Source organism: Xiphophorus hellerii, chromosome 1, assembly GCF_003331165.1.
Source record: "Xiphophorus hellerii strain 12219 chromosome 1, Xiphophorus_hellerii-4.1, whole genome shotgun sequence".
Lineage (NCBI taxonomy): Eukaryota > Metazoa > Chordata > Actinopteri > Cyprinodontiformes > Poeciliidae > Xiphophorus > Xiphophorus hellerii.
In genome coordinates, this window is record NC_045672.1 from 26,206,976 (window position 1) to 26,232,263 (window position 25,288).

At 37.5% G+C, this 25,288-nt stretch overlaps 2 protein-coding genes across 4 annotated transcripts; both read right to left on the bottom strand.

Moving 5' to 3' along the window:
- Positions 1-1,236: 1,236 nt before the first annotated feature.
- Positions 1,237-10,036, bottom strand: tuba5 (tubulin alpha 5). Its single transcript, XM_032552464.1, has 5 exons — positions 9,922-10,036; positions 8,030-8,255; positions 6,966-7,114; positions 5,217-5,897; positions 1,237-4,071 (listed from the first exon to the last, which is right to left on the bottom strand). Exons 1-5 carry the CDS (start codon positions 9,922-9,924, stop codon positions 3,784-3,786), a joined length of 1,347 nt encoding a protein of 448 aa, XP_032408355.1. The 5' UTR covers positions 9,925-10,036; the 3' UTR covers positions 1,237-3,783.
- A 1,350-nt stretch (positions 10,037-11,386) lies between these two features.
- Positions 11,387-24,736, bottom strand: klhl12 (kelch-like family member 12). Of its 3 annotated transcripts, XM_032552297.1 has the most exons (13): positions 24,220-24,736; positions 22,934-22,960; positions 22,628-22,854; positions 20,786-20,939; positions 19,735-19,952; positions 18,077-18,226; positions 17,845-17,959; positions 17,655-17,761; positions 15,803-15,998; positions 15,536-15,694; positions 14,548-14,646; positions 14,294-14,480; positions 11,387-12,200 (listed from the first exon to the last, which is right to left on the bottom strand). In XM_032552297.1, the coding sequence occupies exons 2-13, from the start codon at positions 22,953-22,955 to the stop codon at positions 12,074-12,076; spliced, it is 1,761 nt and encodes a 586-aa protein (XP_032408188.1). In that variant the 5' UTR covers positions 22,956-22,960; positions 24,220-24,736; the 3' UTR covers positions 11,387-12,073. The 3 variants fall into 3 exon arrangements, with proteins under 3 accessions (XP_032408188.1, XP_032408263.1, XP_032408159.1); XM_032552372.1 differs by lacking the exon at positions 22,934-22,960 and having other exon boundaries at positions 24,437-24,736; XM_032552268.1 differs by lacking the exon at positions 22,934-22,960.
- Positions 24,737-25,288: the final 552 nt, after the last annotated feature.

Here is a 25,288-nt window from a genome sequence, read left to right on the forward strand (position 1 = left end):
TTACTCTACTTTCACTTTTAAAATATGTACATCCTTCAAGATGTGTTCATATGACCTTAGCACTTCAGATGAATATTTTTACACATATTTTTTACTTGGATACAGTTTGGATGGTAGATTGTTTCTTGTGGATTCTTGATTTTCGTCATTACACGATCAGCCAACCAGGCGACGCCTTTTCATGAGTGTAAAATCTATGTAATACACCAGCAGATGTAACGACTCCCAACTTTTCCTCCACTTCGTCAATAACCTGAAACTGGCAGCTGGTGACAACGCACAGTAATGGCGTGTCGATTCATAAAGAGAGGTAATTAAAACACACGGATTGGGATACAAGTAATTTGAATAATAAAAAAGATGTTATATGTTTACTTTCTCGCGGATGGATCTTGAGCAGGTGACACCTCAGAGGCTGGCCGGGACTCGTTGTTTAAATAGCCAGAGTGGGAAGTTTGATTGGTTGTTCCTCACAAACGGTTGGAAACATCTGCCGCCGAACAGCAGAACGACCACAGACACGTTTTTCAGTTGCAAAGCAGTTGGTTGGCTTAAACACATCATAACGTAAACAAAATATTTCATAAATGTACACAAGACTTCCTGTAATTTGACAGGACTTGGTTTTGTGTGTGTTATTTGATTTAAAATAAAAAAAAGTTCATAATGATGAGTTTAAAAGAACCACCAAACTGATTGAGTCTTTCTTGTGACTTGTCGAACACGTCAAAGAAGTCAGTTCAGTGGATTCAGTCAGCCAGTCTCTTCCTGTTCTTTCAGACTGACTCCATTATGTTCAGGTCAGAGCTCACCATCTGCTGCTGTTCATTGTTCTACCTTTGACAAAAACATTTACTACTTCTTCCTTTGATTGCTCTCTTAAGGAGCCGCCTCCATCTCTCTCCATCTCCAGAAAACACCTCTGTCACATCTGTCCTCTTTCACCACAAAAACCTTCTGTTTTTTCTGCACATGCATTCCTGACTTGAAACTTTAATTTAGCCTTCAAACATTATGTCTTTTTGTTGGTCATCTCCAAACCATATAAGCAGCTGATCTCACCATTTTAACTAATGAACTAGCCTTCTGTCAACCATCTCCATACATATTGTGATGACCTTCCAATTGGCTTCACTGTAAACTCCTTCTGTGGGGTAAAACTTGCACTTTATTGACATTTGGCTATCTAGTGTTGACGGCATTCATTGGCATCGCTGACCAACATGAGTAATGCACTTTAAAAGGGAGTAGCATCATTTAATACTGTCAAAACATAGAAAATCCAACTTAGAGTATATTTACAGCAGGGGAAAATCTCATGTTAAGAAATACATGTTTTTTTGTTGTTGTTGTTCTTTTTTTTTAACAAAATCACAGGTGGTATAGTACTTGTCACCTTTAATGATGCCTTTAAAATAGGGCCATCTAAAGTTTGACGGTTTAAAGGCCAAAGTCATTTTGGACGAAAAAGATCACATTTCCCTAAATGCAACAGAGTGGATCTTTCTGGAAGGTGGCTTTCTTATCACGTCTGGCACAAAACTACAACAGACTTTCAGATAAATAACATCATACCAATAGGCATATGTGATAGCAGTGATGGTTTGGGGTTGCATTACTGCTTTATAATGATTTGCTGTGATTGGATGAACCATGAACTGAGCAAATACTACATCCATGGGAAAGTATGAAGGGGAAATCTTCTGCTGACTAAAAAGAACACAAAGGTCCATCTGAAACTCTCCAATAAAATGTCTTGCTAATTCCCAAAGGCTTTTTTGGGGGAAAATGCTAAGATGACTAAGAAAACCAAGGAGGGACTTTTTGGAAAGTGTGTATTCAATTACATTTGGTATAAAACTAAGACAACATGTTAGAAAAAGACAATTGTACAGACTGTAAGACAAGTAGTGTAATGGTCTGAGGGTCAGGTGTAATGGCAGAACCATAAAAGATAAAATAGTAAATCCCCCCAGGAAAATGCCTGGGACTATAACCTCAAACATACTTTGGTTATGCAGCAACACAATGATCTAAAGCCAACAAGAACCAAAATATAAGTCCAAAATTCGAGGGTCAAGATGTGGAATCATCTGAAACAGATTGCTCACACCCAAAAACTCTCCAATCCAGATGAAATGCAACAAATTTGCCAAAAAGGGAGGATCAAATCCCGCCACAGAAATGTAAAAAAAGACTCATCGCCACTTACTGAAAACACCTGAAAGCAGGGTGGCATAACCAATAACTGGATTAGGGAGAAATTACTGCCCTTTTTTCATTGTGGTTTGTTTGAATTTAATTTTAGGAACTATGTTATGTATGACATTTTATAATTTATTATCTTTAAAGTGTAAACTAGTAAATCACATCACATCTACAAATGTTGTGGTGTTATGTTTTTGTTTATACTCATCACTTGTCCCCATGAAAATAAACAGTAAAGACAGAAGAAAAGAAACAAGGGAAGCATTTAACACCCACACCTAGGAAAACAAATATGAGCAGTATAACTTTCTTTTAACAAAAGTTTCCTCTTCTGTTAACAGAGGAAACTGTGACATAAAACTGATCATAACAAGAAACATTCTCTTTTTAACTAATGTTTTTTGGTCTTGATTTAACAAGTTTTAAATGTAGTCAAAACCAAAATATGCTCTTGTTTAAATGAGAATGGTCATGTCTAGAATGGTGTTTTTAAAATGGAAGCCACCAGAGGGCGCTAGGGTGCCTCAGAAAGCTAGAGGGAAACAGAAAAATTTTATATCTTTTAATCACAAATTCTTAATAATATTTTTATCTTAAAATATAATCTATTTTTAAATAATTAAAAATCATAAGTTAAAATCATTTATTTAAATGTTTACCGTTCTCATCTTTCTGATTGGCTGCCATTTAAAGTTTCAAGCTGCTTTGCTCTTTAAGCTAGCAAGCGCGAAATGGAAAGGTCCATGCAAAAACCGTCAGAACTCATGGCCAACTAAAATTAGAAGGTATGAGGCAGCATTTATGTTAAATGAATGTAATAGTTATTGAATAGGGAATATATATGAGAAAAGTTCATATTTCTTTAAATATTTTGTAGCACTGTCTGTGGGTTTGCAAAAGGGGTGACCCCCACCAGAAGCTAATTGTGTTTATGAGGCTGTATTGGAAAATTTTGGAAACTCTTGATCCAGAAGAAAGAGTAAGAAGTTATAAGGGGGATGTATTTTAAAATCTTATCACGAGAGAAACTGCCTTTGCATTAATTTCTTAGCCGTGGCAGATAAGCGCTTCCATAAGAGTTTTTTTCCCTAATCAATAAATAAATTCATCATTAAAAATAACTTTTTGTATACATTTAAGTTGAATTAGTCTAAAATTAGTCTTGTTTGACAATTTAAATGTGATATAAAAGCAAAAAGAAGAAATTAAAAAACAGAGGTGGTACATACTTTCCCCCTCAAAAAACAGATTTAATACCAAAGTAATGTGTAACAGTTTTGTAGGTTTTAAACTATGAAGTATCTTGTGTGGTTTTAGTTAAAATTTTCTAGAATTTCTGAATGAGACTTACAATAGTGGGATTAGAAGTAAATGATGAAGCTAGCACCTTACTTAAGCAGCATCTAATTGTGTTCCTGCAAAACAAATTTAATTTCAGTTCATTTCAAAGTACATTTAAAATCCGGTTTCATTTTGTGCCTTCTCAAACAACAGGCTTGGAAAAGTAATACTTTACAAGGCTCTAATATTTTCTATTTAGCTCCAGCTTGGAAAATATTTAGAAATATCTGGATATTAAACTTCTTCATCTTCAGAGTCGGAGTTCATCCGACCCAGCTCTTCGTAATCTTTTTCCAAACAGGCCAGGTCCTCTCTGGCTTCGGCAAACTCCCCCTCCTCCATGCCTTCGCCCACGTACCAGTGAACGAACGCACGCTTGGCGTACATGAGGTCGAACTTGTGGTCGAGGCGGGACCAGGCCTCAGCGATGGCGGTGGTGTTGCTCAGCATGCACACCGCCCTCTGGACACTGGCCAGGTCTCCGCCGGGCACCGCAGTCGGAGGCTGGTAATTAATGCCCACCTGTGGATGGGAAGACAACATTTACAAGAGATCTGGAGTCACATTTCGGATATTTATAGTGGTGAAAGGTTCTTCCATGTTTCTTGATAAAGAACCATAATTGTCTAGACTCAAGGTCTAAGAGTTTCCAGTCCTTCAAAAATAAAAACATGAAAATTAATGAGTTTCCAGGCTTTGAAAGAAGGACACAAGGAAATAGGACATAAAGGACAGGAAGCAAGAAAAAGAAGGAAAAGGGAGGACTCAATGCAAGGAATGGAGGTAGGATAAAATCAAGAAAAGAAAGGATAGAATAATACAAGGAAGGACACATGGATGGTAGGACACATTGAAGGAAGGACAAGGTAGGAACGGAGGTGGGACAAGAATGGAAGGACAGGGAGGAAGAATGACAAGGCAGCAATGGTAGTAGGACACAACTAAGGAACAGAGGTAGGACACAAAGAAGGTAGAGTGAAGAAAAGTAAGAATGACAAGGCAGTAATAGAGGAAGGACACAAGAAAGGAAGCAACAATGCAAGGAACAAATAGAAGTAGAACAGGAAGGAATTAAGGTTGGACACAAGGAAGGAATAAAGGTAGGAGACAACAAAGGAATGAAGGAAAGATGTCTACCTTCATTCCTTTCTTGCAACAAGGAAGGTATTGTTCCTTGCAAGGAAGGAATGCAGGTAAGTCAAGGATGCAAGGACACAAGGAAGGAAGGAAAGAATGAATGAAGGAATGCAGAAAGGAAGGATATAGCAAAGAGAAGGAAGAATGATACAAAGCAGCAACAGAACTCCTTGTGCCCTACACAGATGGCACATCCTACACAGGGTACAAGGAATGAAAGAACAACACAAGGAAGAAATGGATGGTGGACACAATGGTAGAAGGACGTAATAAAGAAAGGGAGGGTAGAATAAGAAGCCAGGCAGGGAAGAAAGGAAAAAGGTACAAAAAGGAGGGAAGGAATGAAATAAGGAAATCAGATGGGATGAAGGAAGCATAAAGCAAAAAATGAAGAGAAGAAATGAAGGATACAAGGAAGAAAGGACATAAAAAGGAAGGACAGACAGAGATGAGACATGGAACAAAGTTGGGAAAGAAACAAATTTCCATACTTTTTGTTTTATTTCTAAGCTTAGTCCTGTGGAGCTAACCTTAAAGCCAGTGGGGCACCAGTCAACAAACTGGATGGAGCGTCTGGTCTTTATACTAGCTATGGCGGCGTTCACATCCTTCGGGACAACGTCCCCTCTGTACAGCATGCAGCACGCCATGTACTTGCCGCGACGAGGATCACACTTCACCATCTGATTGGTTGGTTCGAAGCAGGAGCTGGTTATCTCCGCCACGGTCAGCTGCTCATGGTAGGCCTTCTCAGCCGAGATGATGGGCGAGTAGGTAACCAGCGGGAAGTGGACGCGTGGAAACGGGACCAAGTTGGTCTGGAACTCCGTCAGGTCAACGTTGAGAGCCCCGTCAAAGCGAAGCGAGGCGGTGATTGAGGAAACGATCTGACCGATCAGCCTGTTGAGATTGATGTAACCGGGAGTCTCGATGTCCATATTGCGGCGGCAGATGTCGTAGATTGCCTCATTGTCCACCATGAAGGCACAGTCAGAGTGCTCCAAGGTGGTGTGGGTGGTCAGGATGGCGTTGTAGGGCTCCACCACCGCAGTGGAGACCTGGGGCGCTGGGTAGACGGCAAACTCCAGCTTGGATTTCTTGCCGTAGTCCAGTGAGAGACGCTCCATTAGGAGGGAGGTGAAGCCGGAGCCAGTGCCCCCTCCAAAGCTGTGAAAGACGAGGAAACCCTGCAGGCCTGTGCACTGATCCGTCTGAGAAGATAAAGGCAGTAGTTGGTAAAAAGTATGGCCAATCATTCAGGAGTATCAGTAGGTAAAATAAAAGACTTGAACTTTTTCACATTTTATCTTGTTGCAAACCTCAACGTGACCTATATGCTTCCTTGAACAGGTTTGGATAGGTTTATGGGCTATAAAATACTTGTTCATTACATTGTTTGCTCTAAATTATTGTTAGGCTGCATTCACACTGCAGTCTGAAGTGACCCAATTCCGATTTTTTGTCAAATTGGGTTTTTTTGCCGTGGCCGTTCACTCTTCCAAATATATGCAACCTGTATGTGATCTCCAGTGTGAACGGGCAAACGACCTGAAAGTGTCCCGCATGCACAGTAGAGGGCGCAATAGCATCTGCATTCTCAGTGTTTTGCCAATCGCCATAAAAAGAAGAAGTGCTCAGTGTTTGCAGAAGTAAACATGGATGCTAAGGGTGGAGGATAGCTTACACATTTGAAGTTGTTGACCAACCGGAGCAGCATATTAACAACTTAATCCTCATTACAGTCTGTCATGGTTGTTTTTCTTCCTGCAGAATAGTGATGTTTGTCGAGTATCAATGACGTTCAGGTCAGATGAATGTGACCTGAACGTTAGGTCACATTTGAAATGGATACGAATGGGATACCCAAGTGGCCTGGGTCGCATTTGAAAAGAATCCAACCTGTGTTGTTCAAACTGTCATGAAAAGATCAAATACAGGTCGCATTACTTTTAAGCAGTTATAAGACAAAGTGGCTGAACCTTATACTGCTGCTGTGCAAGTTAACTCAGCAAGTTGTTGCTAGGTAACCAAAGAATGAATGAGTTGCTAGGCAACCTAAGAGTGAGTGAGTTAGGTGATGCCACTAAGCTTCCTTAGCTGGCTAAAGCCTTTCCTCTGCCTACATCTTCCAGAATGCTGCGCAGTTCTACAAAAGGAGTTCAGTCAATATTCTATATATTGAATATTCTATCAAATGTATTATCTATTGATACTGATCACGTGTCTATTACAAAGTATTGATGTATTGTCCAGCGCTACTCCCACATTTAATTACTGACCATTTTCCGGACGCGCTCCATGACTCCATCGATGATTTCCTTCCCGACGGTGTAATGTCCTCGAGCGTAGTTGTTGGCCGCGTCCTCCTTTCCAGAGATCAGCTGCTCAGGATGGAAGAGCTCTCTGTACTTCCCAACCCTCACTTCGTCTGGAGAGAAAAATTAAATACAGAAAAGGCAGAATCTAACTGGATGTCTGTTTTAGTTTTCATTTCAGCTGGCTGCTTTAACCATGGGTAAAATGTCTGCAAAAAAACCTCAGAAAATTTATACAAAAAAATATCCTGTCACAAAATCCAGTCCTCAAGGTTTTGTGTCTCGCAAGTTGTTTATTCAGATTTTATAGCAGAAATGTCTAAGCTCTCAAAATTTGTCTTTTTTCTTGACATATATAGGATTGATGTTTTCACTTCAAAAACAATGTCTTAGCGAGTATTTTTGGTTTCTAATGCAAATATCTCAGTACACTTGCAATTAGATAGAACTAACTTATCTGTTACTTTTCAGCAAGATATAGGAGCTTGTTTTAAGTAAATAATGCCATAATATTGGTGAAAATGTACTAGTTTCATTGGGAGATTATTAAAATGTTATAAGTGAAATAATCTGCCTATAGAACTACTGTAGTACTTTTTCCATCAGTATTAAGGAATAATTTATTCCAATATCTTGCTGAAAAGTTATTTATAAAAGTTATTTTTGTGGGTCCCCAACAGCATCTCGCTTTGGGCCCCCACAAAGCTAGAAACGGCCCTGGAGAAGACATCAAATGTGGGCTTTTTGAGCTACTTTCCCTCAGACTGACTTTCAGCCAGCAAAATCAATTAATCAGAGAAATTTTAGAGGTTTATTTTACCAAGAACATTAAATAAACATAGTAATCTCTGAAAATGAGTTGTAGCAAAGAACTAAAACTTCAGGTGAGAAGACAGAAAAGAGGAAGGGAAAAAATTTCCTGTCCACGATGTATTGTCTTCATGACAGAAACTTGCAAATCAGACCTTTGGCAGGAAGTGAAAATTAAAATTAGTTTAATACTTTTAGGACTGTAAGGATCTGCTCACCGATCACTGTGGGCTCCAGGTCGACGAAGAGCGCTCTGGGAACGTGACGACCAAAACTCCCAGTGTTGAAGAAAGTGTTGAACGGATCTTCACGGCAATTCGGAGCTACAGGACCGTTCAGGAAAACACCATCAGGACCGACACCATGCTCCAGGCAGAACAGCTCCCAGCATGCATTTCCAGTCTGAACGCCTGCCTGGCCCACATGGATGGAGATGCACTCTCTCTGTGGAGGAAAATGTAAAGAAGACGAACGTTTCCAGCAGCAAAAAACACAGAAAAAACAAATCAGTCACTTCCAACACAAACATTTAAGAATAAGGATATTAATGGGCAACTAATAACTGCTTCATAAGCACCAAAAGATGAGTAATATATAAAAATAAATAAAACCATGTGTAGTCCTGAGGAAACAAATATACTAAATATTAAATCAAGGTAAAGAAAGGTACAATAATAACTAAAATGTTACAATTGTCAAAAGTATTTAATGTGAATTATTTTATTTAAATACTTATATAATGTAATGTAGATAGGATTATTATACATTTTATTTATTTATAAAATAAATTGAAAAAGGAAAATTGTTTTAAATGATCATTTTCTTATTTATTTGCATTGTGTGGTTGGATTTAATTAAAATAAGCACGCAAAGAAAATTTAAGCGGGCATTACAGAATATTTCTAAACAAAAATGTCAAATGTACCAAAAATTGTACATAAGTAAGAGTATCGCTACTTTAAAAATATTTTTGCTCAAGTAAAAGTAAAAAGTAGCGACCCATGAAATTACTCAATTAAGACTAAAAAGGTATTTCATAAAAAGGTCACTTGACTGTTTCATCATAGCACCTGATTATATACTGCATTTAAAAATGTTAGACGAAAACAAAGTCTAAAATCATGTGCAAATTCTGATGCTTTAACAACAGAAATGAAAAAAAATATTATAAACTGTGACAACACTGTAAATTTAGGGAGAAGGAAACATTTCAACCTACTAAACAAATATTTACAGTAGGTAGTGTGTGTGTGTGTGTGTGTGTGTAGGTTATATGTTGTTCTAACTTATAACCTTGTCATGTGTTAGAACAAGGTTACGTACTTTTTGTGACAATATATAGTACTTACTGGATTTTCTTGACCTTCAAATACATAATAGAAAGTAACAAGAAAAACAAAGCTTGTGTATAAACAAGAGGTCCCACTCTACCATAAACTCTAGGTGTGTTTTCTTGTCTGATGAATTTTGGTTAAAATATGTTTGTTGATGAAGTTACTCACAGTGAGTAGAGTATTCAGAAACTTTATTCAAGTAAAAGTAAAAAGTATTGCGTTCTAAAACTCCTCCTAACTGAAATTGTTTTCAAAAAAGTTACTCAAGTAAATGCAACTGAGTACAACTAGTTACCACCTCTGATTGGAACTATATAAATAAACTGAGTTGAATTAATTTTAGATGGGACTTTTCGCTAATTTATGTACAAACATTTTTAAGTTATAAAAACAAATGGCATTCAGTAATTTGGATTACAGTATAAAAAAAAAAAAGTCAAGCACAGACCAGCTTTATTACAGCAGTCTGATGTTTTTCTAAGCGTTTCCAGCAGTTGTGTTTCAACATGCTGAGAATTTATTGTCATCTCTGGAGGGAGAACATCCCATTAGATGATTTTTCACTGTTGAATGACATTTGTAAGATAAACAACCAGACTGAGAAGGATTAAAATGTAAAACAGTTTTCTCCTCAAACTTGCACATTCACAAGTAAAGTGTAGTTTTGGTGTCATTATATTTTCAGATTGGATAAAATATGACATATTGCAACCAGGTAATTCAGTGAAAATAAACAGAAGAATGATGCATTTAAAAAACATATTTTTTTTTCTTACCATGTTGATTGATCCAGGTGATGAAAGGAAACTATTTTGCAGACAGTGAAATTCCCCTGTAACGTCCCGGGACGCGTCTCATCCTACTCGGCGCAGCGTTGTGTGTCGCTTTTTATTTTAGGCTTCAGGAGGAGGGAGCAGACGGATGGAGGGAGGGAACGACATCATTCCACTTCTCACACACAAAGCGCCGTTTTGGTCACGTTTAAGGCTTGCTGTCACTTGCAGACGTCAGGAAAAATACGCAGAACTTCGCTTTTGTTCGTGGAAGTGTCTGAAATCTTCATTCATTATCAAACTTTGCATCAGAAAAGCTTGATGGACGAGAATCAGAAAAAAACAAATATCCGAATTTAATGTAATAGTTTGGAGTTTCCGTTAATCTAAACAGTTACAAAAAAATATGGAGTAGTAACTTTTGTTGTACTTATATTAAAATAACAGCGTTATGGGAAAAGAAAAAGAGTCGTAGCTCTCAAGTTGTTGAATACTTAACCAGAAAATCATTTTTACAGTTTATTGAAGACTTATCGGAGCTCAAACATTAAATGTGGAGTACCACAAGGCTCAGTGTTGGGGCCTAAACTTTTTAATTAGGTTCCAACATTAATTGGGACTTAATTAGTGTTGGGACATTTAATGTTTTAAACTCCACATTTAAACCTAAATCTTTTAATTTATATATTGATGAGATAGATTAAGTATCAACTACATATTTTTATTTGCTGCAACTTATTCATTTTGCCTCTTTTGGGGCAAAACCTTAGAGAACTTCAATGCTGAGAAAACTCGCCAAGTCCTTTGAAAAGAAATTCATTGTTGATCTTGACTAGACAAAAGGTGAAGAAATAAGCAAATATTAGGTCTATTTGTAAGGTTAATGTATGAGGTAAGTGAAACTAGAACAACTTAAGAAATAATTCCTCAAAGACTGGTGTATCTAACAATTATCAATACAGACGACAATGTTTCTTGATATTATGCAATATGGTTGCAAAAACGGATTGAACCTTAAGAAGGGGCAGTTATTTTTGAATTGGAATAAAACAAAATGTATGATTTTTGGTATTTATACATACATTAATTTACCTTTTTTACCCCCCAAAAAAGGTAAATAAGATGGTAGCAGATGAAGTTTCAGAGAAATCTGTCAGAGGGCAAACTGACAGATAGTTCACAGCAATATGCTGGGTCTTGCAGGTTAAAAATAAAAAATTCATGTGGATTTTACCAAATTAAAATGCTTGAGAACATTTTCTGACAGTGTCTCCTCAGAAACCCAACAAAAACACTTATTATCATTTAAAACAAGAAATATGAAGGGAATTTGTGCTATGACTGTATGACAGTTAAAACACTGAGTAACTGACTTTGTGAAATGCACTGACTGTTATAAAGCTGTTTTGAAATGTTATCCTATCTGACTCATTGTGTGAATCAACAATGCAACATTTTGTCTCCCAAATCTATAATTTGTGAGAACTTTTATTTTGTTTTCCAGACAACAGTGACATTCAGGCTTTGTATCCTACACGTCTGTCTAAATCTTAAAAAAATTACATGCATCTGATATGTAAGACCTTGATCTCTCAATGTTGCCGAATTGGAGAAAAAAAAAAAAACGAATTAAAATAGCACAGTTCAGTCGTTTTCTAAACCAATATTCATCTCAAAATATAACTTGAATGAAAGAAATAAACCTTGTGTCAAAGCGATTTCCATCTAAAAGTCCCATTTTCATTATTGCGCACTGATGAGCATGCATATGCTGAATCAGTTCACTCCATAATAAGACAATGTAATATCAGTCAGATGGGAGGCAACGTGTTTGATGCAGGTGAAAGTTATAAGGCAAATAGCAGCAGGAGTCTTAATCAGCTCCACAGTTTTTCTTTTGATGGGTAAAAATATATTGCACTTCTGAAAAAATAATCTCACATGTGACAACAGACACCACTGCAGACTCATGCAAGTGGAGATGGGCTCCTTGAAAGTGACGCAAAGTCTCAATCTCTGTAGCGCAGTCCCAACCCTCTGCTTGCATATTCTGGAAACTTAGCATCCTTTCCTTCGTGGTTCTGTTAGTAGTGACATTTTAGAAAACGTCTAGCTGCCTGTCCTCCTGTGTTCGTCCTTCTTCTGGACCAGGGGATTACTTCTCTCGCAGAACGCAGACTCCCGCGTCGCACCGCTGGGTTGCCATGGAGGTGACGACCTCCCAGGAGTCGATAACCGGGTCGTAACATTCGATGCTGCTGAGGAGGGAGTTCCCGTCGTATCTAGGGGAAAATCAGAGGGACTAAGTCTCCAGTATGCACTCATACTTTGTTTCTGAAAATGTCAGGCAGTAACAGCTTGTTAGTAGTAAATGAACACCCTGAAAAATTTGACTATTTACAATTTATTTAGAATTTAACAGTGAGGCAATTATTTTCTTTATTAGTCTGGATATTGTCTGGATATTTTTAACTCAATAAATTAAATTGCCATTTGAAAACTTATTTTGTAGTTATATCTTTGTTACGTAATTTTAATATTTCTGTTTAAATGTGACTTATTATGCTCCCTTGAACAGGTTAGGCTAAACAAACAAACACGGGCTAAACAAAACATGTTCATTACATTTTTTGCGCAAAATAATTCTTCGATAATGAGATTTCATTGTCTCAGAATGAGGTGTTTTTAAGCCGCCGGTTGCTAGGTGATGGGCTGGGCTCAGCATGGGTTGCTAGGTAACGGAATTGTGACTTAAGAATCAGAAGTTTTTTGAAAGGGCTCACTTTCCAAGCACCAAAACACATTAAATTATTGACAAACAAAAATGGCTGGGTGTTTTTAGAAACAGTAGAGACACAAATAGAAGTACAAAACTGTGTAAAATGTAGGTTGTAAGATGTTTTTTTTTGTTGTTGTTGAAACCAGAATAAAAATACACATATAATTTTCTTCTTGCTGTCTGAAGTTGAAACTTCAAACTTCTCGTTTTAAGCCAGTTACAATGACCAAAATTATTTCCATTTCCTAATGATAAAATAATAAAAGAATACAGATTTATTCATCGTCTTCAAAATCAGAAGTTTACATACATTTCCTCAGTATTTGTCAGCATCGCTTTGATTCATTAAAGACACTGTATCATAATTGAGAAAAAAGTAGAAGGACAGACCTAAAATACATGAAAAAGTACAGAATAAATTACAGTTTAGGCCTTCTCTGTTCAATAAAGCAACATGCTCTGAAAATCTCAACTGTAGTATGAACCTCTAATAAAACACAGAAAGACTAAATAGTGAAGAAAACCCATTTATTCTTAAACCATTGTGACGTTCCGCTCGGAGGCTTGTTTCTTTAAGTACTGTAGACAAAAGGGGTGTAAAGACTTTGTTTGAGCTTCAGGGGTTGTGAAAGCTTATATGGTGCAAAAAATACAACATGTACCACCCAGCGTGACTCTGCTCTGTGATTTGACTAAAGTCAAACTAATGTCAGTATAATGTGGAGATATTAGTTGATGCTTCCAGTGTTGGCGCCTCACAGTTGAGAGCAAAATTAATGTTGGGAGTCTTTTACATCCAAGCAGGAACAAGGTCAGTTTGAGCGCAGATTAGCTGATGAAAAAAACCACTACTACAAGTCATTTACTACAAGACTTGTAGTAGTGACTTGTAGTAAGGTAACCAAATGCCTCGTCATCTAATTAGTGATTAGATGACCCCTCGCACTAATAATATTAAAAAACACATTAGATTTACTAAAACAAAAAACATTACTAATAAGCAATGATGGGAACCGCTAACTAAAACGTTAACGCTAAAGCACTAATAATAAACATGAGTTCCGCTAAAGCGCTACACCAGCACATTATTTAGTGGAAGCTAATGCTAAAGCGCTAACTTCAATTCAAATTGTCTTCCCTTGAAGGCAACAAACCTCATGCTCCAGCGTATTTTTTTTTACATACATGTTCTACAATGCCTAATATAGTGCACATATATTTTTTGTTTCTGTACAATTCTAATTTGAAATACAGTTATTGGAAAAAAAGAGACAAAATAATAGGAAACAGAACTGTTACACTAGCAGTCGTCACCTGCTTCAAAATAAGAGCATAAATATAAACAGCTAACTACTTGAAGAATTCAGATATTGAACTTTATTCAACTGATAGTAAAATAGCGTTTTTAGAATTTAAACATAAAAATTAACTTATGGGAAGCTAAGTGCCCTAGACGTTTTAAAAGTTAGCAACAGCCCCAACTAGAAAATTAGCTAGCGGAAATGTAGCCACCACTGCTAATAAGGTGAAATTAAAAAGGACAACTAATCCCTCCCAAGTTGAGAAGTATACAGAGGGAAGGACGTTTAATCTCACCCGGCGATGGCGTAGAGTCGTCCTCTGAGGACAGTAGCTCCTACATAACACCGTGGCGTCGTCATGCTAGCCACAGTGGTCCAGTAGTCTGTCCTGATGTTGTAAACCTCCACCGAGTCGAGGTGTGAAACGCCATCAAACCCTCCCACGACATAAATGTGGTCGTTAAGTAGCGCCACACCAGCCCCTGAAGACAATTTGAATGTGTCAGATGAGGAGTAAAATTCATGTTTTAATCTGTTTTCATAACTCACCTGACCGCTTCGTGGCCATGGGTGTCACACTGGTCCAATGACCCGTGTGTGGGTCGTATCTTTCCACTGAGTTTAGGATATTTAGTCCATCATAACCACCTGGAAAGAGAAAAGCTGCTTAGATTAATGTGATCTATAACTGGTTTTATTTATAACAACTTTATATGTTTCTAAAGCTGTATTGTCTTTACTCTTTTTCATTTTTATCATATATTAAAATGGATCTGGATTTTTTTCACTCCAGTTCCACAGCTTTGCAGCTGTGCATGGGTTGTTTTTAGAAGCAGTAAAGACCCAAATGGAGGAGCAAAAATGTGCAAAATGTGAATTTTGCACAATAGGTTCCGCTTTAAAAACTAAATAAAAAGAGAAAACACATTTTTCTCCATCTAAATATAGTTCAGGTTCTGAGGAATTACCTGCATTTCAAAGGCAAACAATATAAACTCCTGTGGTGTAAGAAAACATTTTATGAAATGGTAATGGTAAAAGGTAAATGTACTGAACCTATATAGCGCTTTTCCAATCATTTTGACCACTCAAGCATGTAGAGGATGTTTTATATGTGAATGGAAATGGTTATGGGGATGTACTGCCGATCTGACATTTATACTTTAATGTATTTTTTGTTTTTATGTATTTATTTATGGTTACTGTCCTTTTGGATGAGCTTTAATTGTTGTATTGCAGTTTTGCCCCTGCTTCCAAGACAAATTTCTCCTATGGAAGACTAATAAAATTATCTTATCTTATCAAAGCGCTTTACACTAGAGTCACATTCACCCATTCGCACACACAAACACTCACACCGACACGCAGATCGGTAGGCAATTTGGGGCCAAGTGCCTTGCCCAAGGGCACACTGACATGTGGCAGGAGGAAGCTGGAATTTAACCTACAACCTTCAGATCACAAGACGACTACTCTTGTGATGACTACTCTACCCACATAGCTACAGTTGCCCCAAGTCTAGGGATGAACACCATACCTAGACAGTAGATCAGCCCACTGGCCACTACCAGGCCAGCGCCTTCTCTAGCAGTCTGCATATCTCCCAGCATGCTCCACTGGTCGATATTGGGGTCATATCGCTCCATGCTGGTGTGCCGACGGCTGCCATCGAAGCCACCGGCAACGTAGATCATATCTGTTGAAAGCCAAATAATATAACTGCTGAGTAAATAAATTATTGATTTTTTTATTCCTGAAGCAGATTATTTAAAGAATTATCTTGAAACCACCTGAAAATATTTACCTCCCAGGGTCGTGGCCCCAGCGAGGCCGCGGCGTACATTCATGGTGGCGACGGTGTACCAAACGCCGTCTTCGTCCGCGGTGTAGTCCAGGCACTCCACCGAGCTGAGCCTCGACCGACCGTCGTAGCCTCCGATCACGTAAACTCGGTCGTGTAGCGACACAGTGGCAACGTAGCGCCTTTTACGGGCGATATTCTGGTTTGGATACACAAGTCAGCATTAGGGATACAAGTTATCGATTAATAAGTTGATCTTAAGTTGATTGGGTTAATCAATTGATAAGTGGACATTTTCTTAAAAATTTTAGTTTTCTCTTATATCAAGAAGGCTGACCAAGTTTGCATAACATGAAGGGCAAAATTTTTCATAGAATGCTGAATTTAAAAATATATATATAAAATTTAAGACTATTTTGACTCAACTGTATTAAATACTAACTGAATAAATGTAAAATTATGTTTTTTCCACATTATTAAATGTAGATGTATTTATTGCATAGCAAAACTGAAACTTCTTAGGTTGCTGAATAGAAAAATAAAAGATGAAAAGAATAAAATATGTCAAACACTTAACACCTCATTAACAGAAAAATGCTCAAGCAGAAGTACAGCCTGTGGCGGATCCGATGTTAAAACTGCTTAGTGAAGTTCATTAACTGACGACAGTCTTCAAAATCTACCGTGTTGAATAGAATCATCAGTTTTTCTGCGATATTTTCTGTTTTCACATCCTGGCCTTCATAACACATTAGTAGCTTTTTTTAAATTTTTTTTTATACACCCCTCCAAGGGGTCTTTTTTGTGGGCTCTAGAGTCCCTTTTTACTAAGTAGGCTGACAGGAAAGGGGGAAGGAGAGGAGGGGAAGACATGCGGTAAACGTCGCCGGGTCCGGGAGTCGAACCCACGACAGCCGAGGACTTGAGGCCTCCAAATGTGGGTCGCGCTAACCCCTACGCCACATTAGACGCAGTTCCGTTTTGCTCCTGCGCTGAATACGCGCTATTAATGTTAAACTTGAGGAGTTTTTTTAAAAAAGTGTTTATTTTTCAAAACAGAACCGCATCAAGTGCTTTTTCCGTCTCACACCGGACTCTGTTTGGGCCATTTCTCTTTACCGTTATGATTTGGCTTCGCCATCTTGTATCCTGTATCGACTGCTCCGCTTAAAATCACCAGCGGCGCCCTCTGCTGGATGGCGGCCAAACTACAACCCTAAAAGAAGATCTAAGCGGACGCTATCAGTTAATCGATCGGAACTAATTTTAATATAATAATTACATTAAATTCAAAAGTACTTTAATGATCCCAAAAGTAAATTAACAGTTGTTATAATTAATTAATTCAGATTCTTCAAAGAGTTATTTTAGATGGTGAAGGCTGTTGGCAGGAAAGAGCTCTTGTAGCAGTCTGTATTACAGCAAATCTGAAGAAGCCTCTGACTGAAGATATTCCAGACAGTCTCATGAAGAGGATGGTCATGGCTGTCAATAACCTTCTTGATTTTATGAAGAATTCTACTTTGCATCTTCATCTCCAGAGGTTCCACAGTCGTCCCCAGAACAGAATCAGAACAGAACCAGCCTTCTTTATTAGGCTGTTGAGCCTTTTTAGGTCCCTGGCTCTGATGTTGCTACCCCTACAGATGACGCTCTCAACAACAGACTTAGAGAAAATCTGCAGCATCTTGTTGCAAACCCGGAAGGATTTTAGTTTTCTCAAGAAGTACAGCCTGCTCTGTCCCTTGTTATCGACGGCTTCAATAAACAAACCATTAATCATAAGTCGATTAATTGTTTACACCCCTCCGAGAATTAAAACATCAGGCTGCTTCTTCAAAATTTTAACACTCACAGGCAGAAAGCTCCATTCCTGGGTTTTGGGATCATATTTCTCGACTACATCTATTGGCGACTGCTGGCTGCCGAAGCCACCTATAACCAGCAGGACTTCTTTGGCACCTAAGAATGAACAGTGTGATTAAAATGCTTGAAAATCAGAGACGTGCACTTAAACAAATTGCAGTTGAAAGCAGGATTCCTACCTAATCTGGCTTGTGTGCGAGGACCCTGCATCTCACTCCTCAGCTCCGGTCTTAAGTGGAATTTTTTGGCCTCATCAACGAGGTCTCGACAAGGCAGACTACATCGAATGAGAGGCTAAAACATGTGAAAACCTGTTTAATTATGGTGTGATAAATGCTTCAGCAGGAGATCTTTCATCTGACGCTGGGCGCCTGATTACACAACAATCTGTTTGTAGGTCGCCTGGCTCACCTCAGCGTCAATGACATCTGTAATGTAGCGGGGGGTAAGGAGCGGCATGCGGACAAACTCCAGCATGTCTGGGAGGTAGGGCTCTCGCTCTTTCCTGTTGTGCTTCACCCAGTTCAACACGGCCTCAAACACAGGCTCCTCTGAATCCACCTGGACACAAACAACAGCAGAACATCTTAAAGGAAGAAGTTTAGAGAAGCTGTTCCACCGCAAGGAGCTGAATGTTGAGTAACTTTGCATAAAAACGAAATGCAGTCATTTACACATAACTTAACAACGCAAAAAGCTAAAGTTTGTTAAAGGTGACCTATTATGCTTTCTTAAACAGGTTAGGATGGTTCTATGAACTATTACATTTTTGCACAAAATCATTCCTAGATAATTAGAGTTTAATCTGCTGTTTTATGGCCTGTTGTCACTTTAAATGTAAATAAGCTGCTGCTGGCCACACCACCACAAAACAACATTTACACTCGCATGTGAAAATGGCTGCAAACAGATGCGTAATTATACAACCGTACATCTTTGAAAAGCGTTAGAAGAGCCTCCTGCACAACCAACAGGAATGCAGCGAGTGGTTTCTGGATGGTAAGTCAACAACAAAACACTTGTCTTTTCCAGCAGCCGTTGTACAGCATATATTGCGGTAAAACCAGCTGACCAAACGTGCTGCAACTATGTGTGAGTTGCTCAGTAACGGCGCACTACTCCGTGTGACTTAACACTAGTGGGGTTTTTGAGACGGCTTATTGCCTGAAAAACAGCTGGGTGTTTTATTTTTATGTGTTTGGACTGTTTTTAGAAGCAGTTGAGACCCAAATGGAAGTATAAAAATGTGCAAAATTTATAATTTGTCAACATAAAGTTGAAACAGAGAGAGACAATCAGCTTGTGTCTTTACCTCTAGAATTTTTTTCATATTTTGTCGCATTGCAACCACAAACTATTTATTCATTTCACATTCACACATCGCTCATGGTAACTAACTGTTAAGTTAAGGTCTGATTTTTTCTCTTTCTCTAAAATCTTCATATGAAGCAGATTTTCTCTCTCACACAGATTGTCTGTAGATCTTCCGGACTGCCGTAATTTCAATCATTTTCTTGCACCAAGCGAAGCACGATCTGCTCATGTAACAGTGCAATCAGCCAAAGGTGAAACAAGCCCTAAAATCCTCAAAGATGACAGAGTCCGCTTTGACTGAGTGCAAATTATCCGTGACTACGTTTTCACATGTGTAGTCTAGTTTTCTCTTAAAACCAACAAAAATCCCAGGAAAGATAATTCAACACAATTGATGATCTATAAATCATCCTGTGGTAATAACTGTGTTTTCACAAAACAAGGCATGTGGTTGGGAAACAGGAATTTCCTGAGCACAAAGGCAAACTTTAATCAGGTTCAGTCCTCTGCAATTTCATTGTCAGGCCAATCCACAAATCCAAAGATGGCGGGTGGATGGTAGGAGGGGAGGTGGGTAGTGGTGAGATTAAAGCGAGTTGATACTTGCTGTTCACTTTTCCTGCACAAGTTCTTGACAGATAGTAAGAAAGCTGCAAAAATCAGGCTAAATTTGCACTACGTCAACAATATTAGTGCAGGTTTTTAACACTTAAATGCCCAGCAGAACAGAAACCTTCCTATTGAAGCTGTCCTACCTGGATTTCATCGCACTTTATGAGCTTCTCCACTTCTGTCTGGCTCAGGAGCATGAACTCCTCGTGCTGAACCACCTCGGAGAAATGCTTCTGGGAAAAGAGCTCTGCGGCCTGCATCAGGTCGAGGCAGTTGTGAGTTTCGGCGAAGTCCCGAATCCCCAGGCAGTTTGACGGATCGAGCTGAGACTCTAGGAAGTCGCAGCACGCCCTTTTCACTCCTGAGCAAAACAGAAATATGTTTGCAAATAAACAAGAGTCATTACAGATCTCTGCTAGGGCTGAAACGATTAATCGGATTAATCGTGATTAATCGATTAGTGAAATAATTGTCAACAAATTTGGTAATTGATTAATCGTTAAATGGACTATAAAGATTTTTTTTTTAAAGCCATTTGGTGAAAAGGAAAACAGTAAACAAGCCAAAACTGTATAAGAATAAATACATTTTGCAATTAAGATAAAAACACCTTTATCTATAAAAATGTTTTAGCCAAAACTCCTCAAGTCGCATCGTTTTAGCTTTACTAAAGTATTATTGCGTTGTTTTCAAATTTAAAAAAGGAATTGGATTGTTTATTTGAGTGTTTTGATGTATTTCTAATAATTTATTTTAAAAAAGTCTTAAGTGGTTAAGTTAAAAATCTGTAGAATAATCGGATAGATTAATCTACTGATTAATGCTGGAATATATCAATTAATCTATTGACAAATTAGTCGATAAAAAATCTGATTAATTGTATCGATATATTAATCGACAGATAAACCTATCGATTAATGAGCAAATGACTTAAATCTCGAGTATGGAAGTGCAGAGATAATTTTATTTTTTTTAAATGATGCCAAGTTTAATCACTATCACAGAGAAATCTAATTATAGTTTCAATGCCACAGAAGTCCTACCACTTAATTACAGCTGAAGAAACTCTCTAAACCTTTTCAATCGCCATGGGAAATAGGAACTGAGGATAACCTGTGCAGATACTTAAAAGGCAATCTGTATCAAATAAACTTTGAAATTAAAGTGGAACAATCATCCATGAACAAAAGGTACCTTTAAGCTGAAGCAGACATGCTGCAGGGAGCAGCTCTTGCACATTTTCCACGGTGACGAGCACCGTCTCTGTGTACACAAAGTCCAACAGGATCTCCATAGTTGATGCCGTGAGTCCCTGGATGTCGACAAAAGATTTCCCCTTTTCTGCAAGCTGCAGGTTTACAATGAGATATAACATTAGGAGGTTAGTTTAACTTATTACCAAAAGATCCACACACACCTTAATGCTCAGTAATATAAGTCCAACCCCATTAACATTTGGCTAAATGCAACTTGGATGTTGGCTACATGCATTTTATTGGCTTAAATAAGCTTCTGCCACATTTGACCACACTTCTCACCCAGAATTGGTAGAATTTACATTTGTATTTTGAGCATAATCTTCAAATGTTCAGTTTCGTCGAGTTCATGATTTTCCAAAAGCTTTATGCTAGCTTGTGTAGAAACCTATTCTACAGAAACTGATATTTCTTATCATGATTTAAGTGTGTTAGGATTAAAATGATTACTCAAAAGTGAATAAAATGTGTACAGTTTGATAATTTACAGTTTAAAAACTCTCATGCATAAGGATTTTAAATATTAGAGATTATACAAAGGTCCTCTAGCAAATTTGCATATTTATTTATTAGATAGTTAACAAGGTTTTGGAGTGTAGTTATATGGGAGTTGGAATAGAAGCACAGTTTAATGACCTCACTCGTAGTCTTTTAGTCTTTATTGTTTTTGTGGATAATTTATCGTTTTTATTTTTGAAGTAAACAGTCAAACCTTAAGAAGATCCAGGCTGTTTTTTCTTTTTGTGATCAAGTAGATTGCAAGAGGAGAGCATCAAACTTGCTTGGATTATTTTTTTCTACTGCGACTTTTAATGTTTGTTTGGGATCGTTATCCTTTTTGAATATCCTTTTAAATTTGTTTGAAAAAATTAAGAGAGAAGCATAAGAAACAAGCCAGGAACTACCAAGCCTGACGCCTGCTGCAGCAACATTGACATTGTCATCAATGAAGGAAGTATTGAATTTTTGAACAAGAAAACGGGTCCAGTTACAAATGTGAGACATTTGAGTTTGACTGAAATGCAAAGCCACCAACATGAAGATGAAAAAATACCTCCTGAGAGATTTTAGGGTCAAACTATACAAAAATGTATAAATTTCACTTCACTGATAAAAAGTATGCTTGGAGGCGTCAAGATGAAGTGTTGAAAAATACGAACTCAGTTCCAACTTTAAAACATGGGGATGGCAGCATCATGCTATGGGGCTGTGTCACTGACAGTTGTACTGATGTATTGCAGAAAGTAAGTGGAATAATGAAGGAAGTCTATCAACAAAACCGTTATTGTAAAGAAACTTTCTAAACCCACCTTAGCTAAAAAACAAGTAAAAGTTTTTCATTTGTTTCTGAAAGGAAATCAAACTTCACTTACATAAAAAATCAAGTCGGAACTTATTTATACTGTTCTCAATAATCATTAAAAAAAATCTTTATTGGCTTCATAGCAACCAAACCCTTATCCAGTTATGCGATTTAGTGACACAAATCTAATTTTTTGGGGGGTAAAAAAAAAAATGGACCTGGGTCGCTGTTTTGTGAACGGAGCCTTACTGCTGACCTGTATGCTTTTCTTTCTTTGTTTTGGTTAAAATCAAATATGCAATACGAAATCTATCAAACACGGACATCTTTACAAAGCATATTGTGAATAACGATGTGTGAATAACAATGCTCTCTCACACTCCATTTTGTTTAAATTTATCATAACTTTTTTCTCCAGTTTTGCCTAGTTGGTGCGCAGCCGTCATGTTTCTTTGTAACACAGAAAAACATTTTCACCTCGCTGGTGAACATGGCACAGAAATAGTCGCTGCAGGCGGCCAAGACGATCCGGTGAGCCGGGAAATCGGTGCTGTCCACCCTCAGAGTGATGTCACAGAGCGTGTTGCTCTTGCGTAGAGAGTTCATTGCATTGAGGATGGATTTGGCGTGGGAATTCGTCATGATGTCTTTGGGAGCCATGCTGCCACCGGAATCCGTCAAGGATCTCAAACTACCACAGGAATCTGAAAGAAAACCAAAGGAAAAGGATCAGAAAAGATGAATTAAAACTGAACCCAACGCTGCAAAACTAGTTTAACATACCCGGGTTTTCCTTTAGAGACATTTAACCTGTGATATACAGAAACATTCATCTTTTAGTGAATGCAATAAATATAATTTTTGTCTGTTAGACCTGCATGATATTAAAAAATCTTCAATATCAGTTGCCAAACATGCCTATTTTATTCTTCCCTTTCTTTGTTATCTGTGCTTCTAGCATTTGAGTTTGGTGTAAGAACTCTTTCCACTTTGCTAAATATTACATTAGCATGAAAAATGCTTAAATTAGATTAATATAAAAATTTCCTAATTTTTTCTAGAAAATTTTCAACTTTTCAAACTCAGAAATTTTCTTTTTTTCTAGAAGATTTCTGAAGTTAATGTCAAAGTTTTCTTTCTTTTTTTTTGTTTAGAATTTTTTTTTACTTTTAGAGCTCAAAAATGATCTTTCTTTGTTTAAATATTTTTTTAGAAAATTTCTGAGTTTTTTAAGAGGAAAATTTATTCTTCATTTTCGTCTACAACTATTCCAAATTCAGGAAACATGGAGTCATTGAGTTACAGTCGGTTCTCTGAAAAGACCAAAATTGAATGATTCAATTAGTTAGACTAATATTTTAGGACTTTTTTTTTTGTATAACCCAAACTGCAAAAATTAAAGTAAAAACATTCATTTACATAACCAAAACTACTCCTTGGTATTAAACTAATAATATTTAAGTTATAAAATCTAGATACACATGCAATAAAGTGAATTCATCAGCTTACATTGCACAATAGGTGTATTATAAATAAAAAATAAATAACACAAAAGCAGTAAGAGAATAACAAAGATTTGCTATATCAGGAATGGAGTCAAGGCCGGTTCTTCCAAGACAAAGACCAAGAAAAAAATCAGCTTGAGGTCAGTCTTGAGCCCTCCATCCCTGCTTTGAATACATTAGCCAACAATTATTGCACTCAAAACAGTTATTTTTGATATATTAATGTTGCACATACTGTACTTGCACTGCGATGATGACAATGTATTCGCAATATATTGTGCAGCCCTATATCTGATATTACATTTGCAGAGGAAAATCCAACCAATTTGAAAACATAGAAATGATGTTTATACAAGTTACAAGAATTGTTAGTTGTTACAACTGTACTTATTATATACAAAATAAGACTGTTTAGCATCCAAAATACTTTTAAAAAACTACAAAATCGAACTTATCTATAAAAATGTAGAGAGGATTACTTCCTACTCATAATTCCTCTAGTGAAAAACTATAAAGATTTTTTTCACTCCTTTTTGCATGCGGGTTTGTTGAGATACAACTTACCGTTTAAAGATCTGAACACTTTTTCCACCACTGGGAGGCAATAACTATAGCTACACATGAGCTAACAGTCTGCAGCAGTCAACGACAGCTGACGGCTAACGCCAACGCCAGACAACAAACTCAGGAAAGCACAGCGATATGAAGAGGGCTGCACGGCCCAGGAAGACAACACAAGAAGCGACACACACAAACAACTTGGCAAGAATTTGCATAATACCTGTCGTGGCAGTAAGGCAGATTCAAAGCGCCTAAGCTAAGTTGCTTTGCTAGCTAACGTTAGTAGCACCAAAGTCCCCCCCAGCTCTTGAATGCTGTCAAAATTAGTCTAATCTGTCATGGCCCCTGTCAACTCACACCACGTTCGGCCTCGTCGGGGGACGTAAACGTCTACAATTTCAGATTAAACTCATATTATTTCGGACACGATCTTTATATACAAACTAAGCTGCAGCAGGTCACAGTTCGACCACCAGAAGAAACAGCAGCAGCAGCAACGACTCCTCAGATGGGACGTAAACAGACATAGAGATCGAAGAATAGACGTCGCATGAGCGTCAGGGACGGACGTAAACGTGGCCGCCATATTGTGGTAGGCACTTTTGGTGAGACAAAGTTGTGCACGTTTGAAAGATCTATTGTGTAGGGCCATTGTAGAAAAATATAGGAGGAATACATTTTCTACAAAAGTTTATAAAAAAAAAAAAAAAAAAAACATGGAAATTTCTGAGTTTCCAAAGTCCAAAGGTAAAAAAACAAAAAACTTTTGAAACTCTGAAGTTTTGAGATTTATCTCAGAAATGTTCTGTAAACATCCCCCCCCCACAAAAAAAAAAAACAAAAAACCCAAAGGAGCTATTTCTGAGTTTGAAAAGTAGAATATTTGCTAGAAAAAGATAAAAAAAATTTTTTGAAAGTTTTGAGAAAAAATATGGAAATGTTTGAGTTTCCAAAGTTGAAACTGAGAACATTTCCAAAAGTCAAACATTTTTGACTATGGAAACTCATAAATTTTGAGATTAATGTCAGAAATTTTCTAGAAAAAACATGAACATTTCTGACATTTTTTCAG

What these genes read in the sequence shown, in the direction of transcription:
- tuba5 (XM_032552464.1), bottom strand. An exon ending in TGGAGCGCGTCCGGAAAATG is followed by an intron (nt 5,898 to 6,965) that starts GTCAGTAATTAA and finishes TTATCTTCTCAG; the next exon opens with ACGGATCAGTGCACAGGCCT. An exon ending in GGTGCCCCACTGGCTTTAAG is followed by an intron (nt 4,072 to 5,216) that starts GTTAGCTCCACA and finishes TCCCATCCACAG; the next exon opens with GTGGGCATTAATTACCAGCC.
- klhl12 (XM_032552268.1), bottom strand. Translation starts at nt 24,277, where the DNA reads ATGTGTAGCTATAGTTATTGCCTCCCAGTGGTGGAAAAAGTGTTCAGA. An exon ending in TAAAGTGCGATGAAATCCAG is followed by an intron (nt 18,227 to 19,734) that starts GTAGGACAGCTT and finishes GTTTGTGTCCAG; the next exon opens with GTGGATTCAGAGGAGCCTGT. An exon ending in CAGATGTCATTGACGCTGAG is followed by an intron (nt 17,960 to 18,076) that starts GTGAGCCAGGCG and finishes CACATGTTTTAG; the next exon opens with CCTCTCATTCGATGTAGTCT.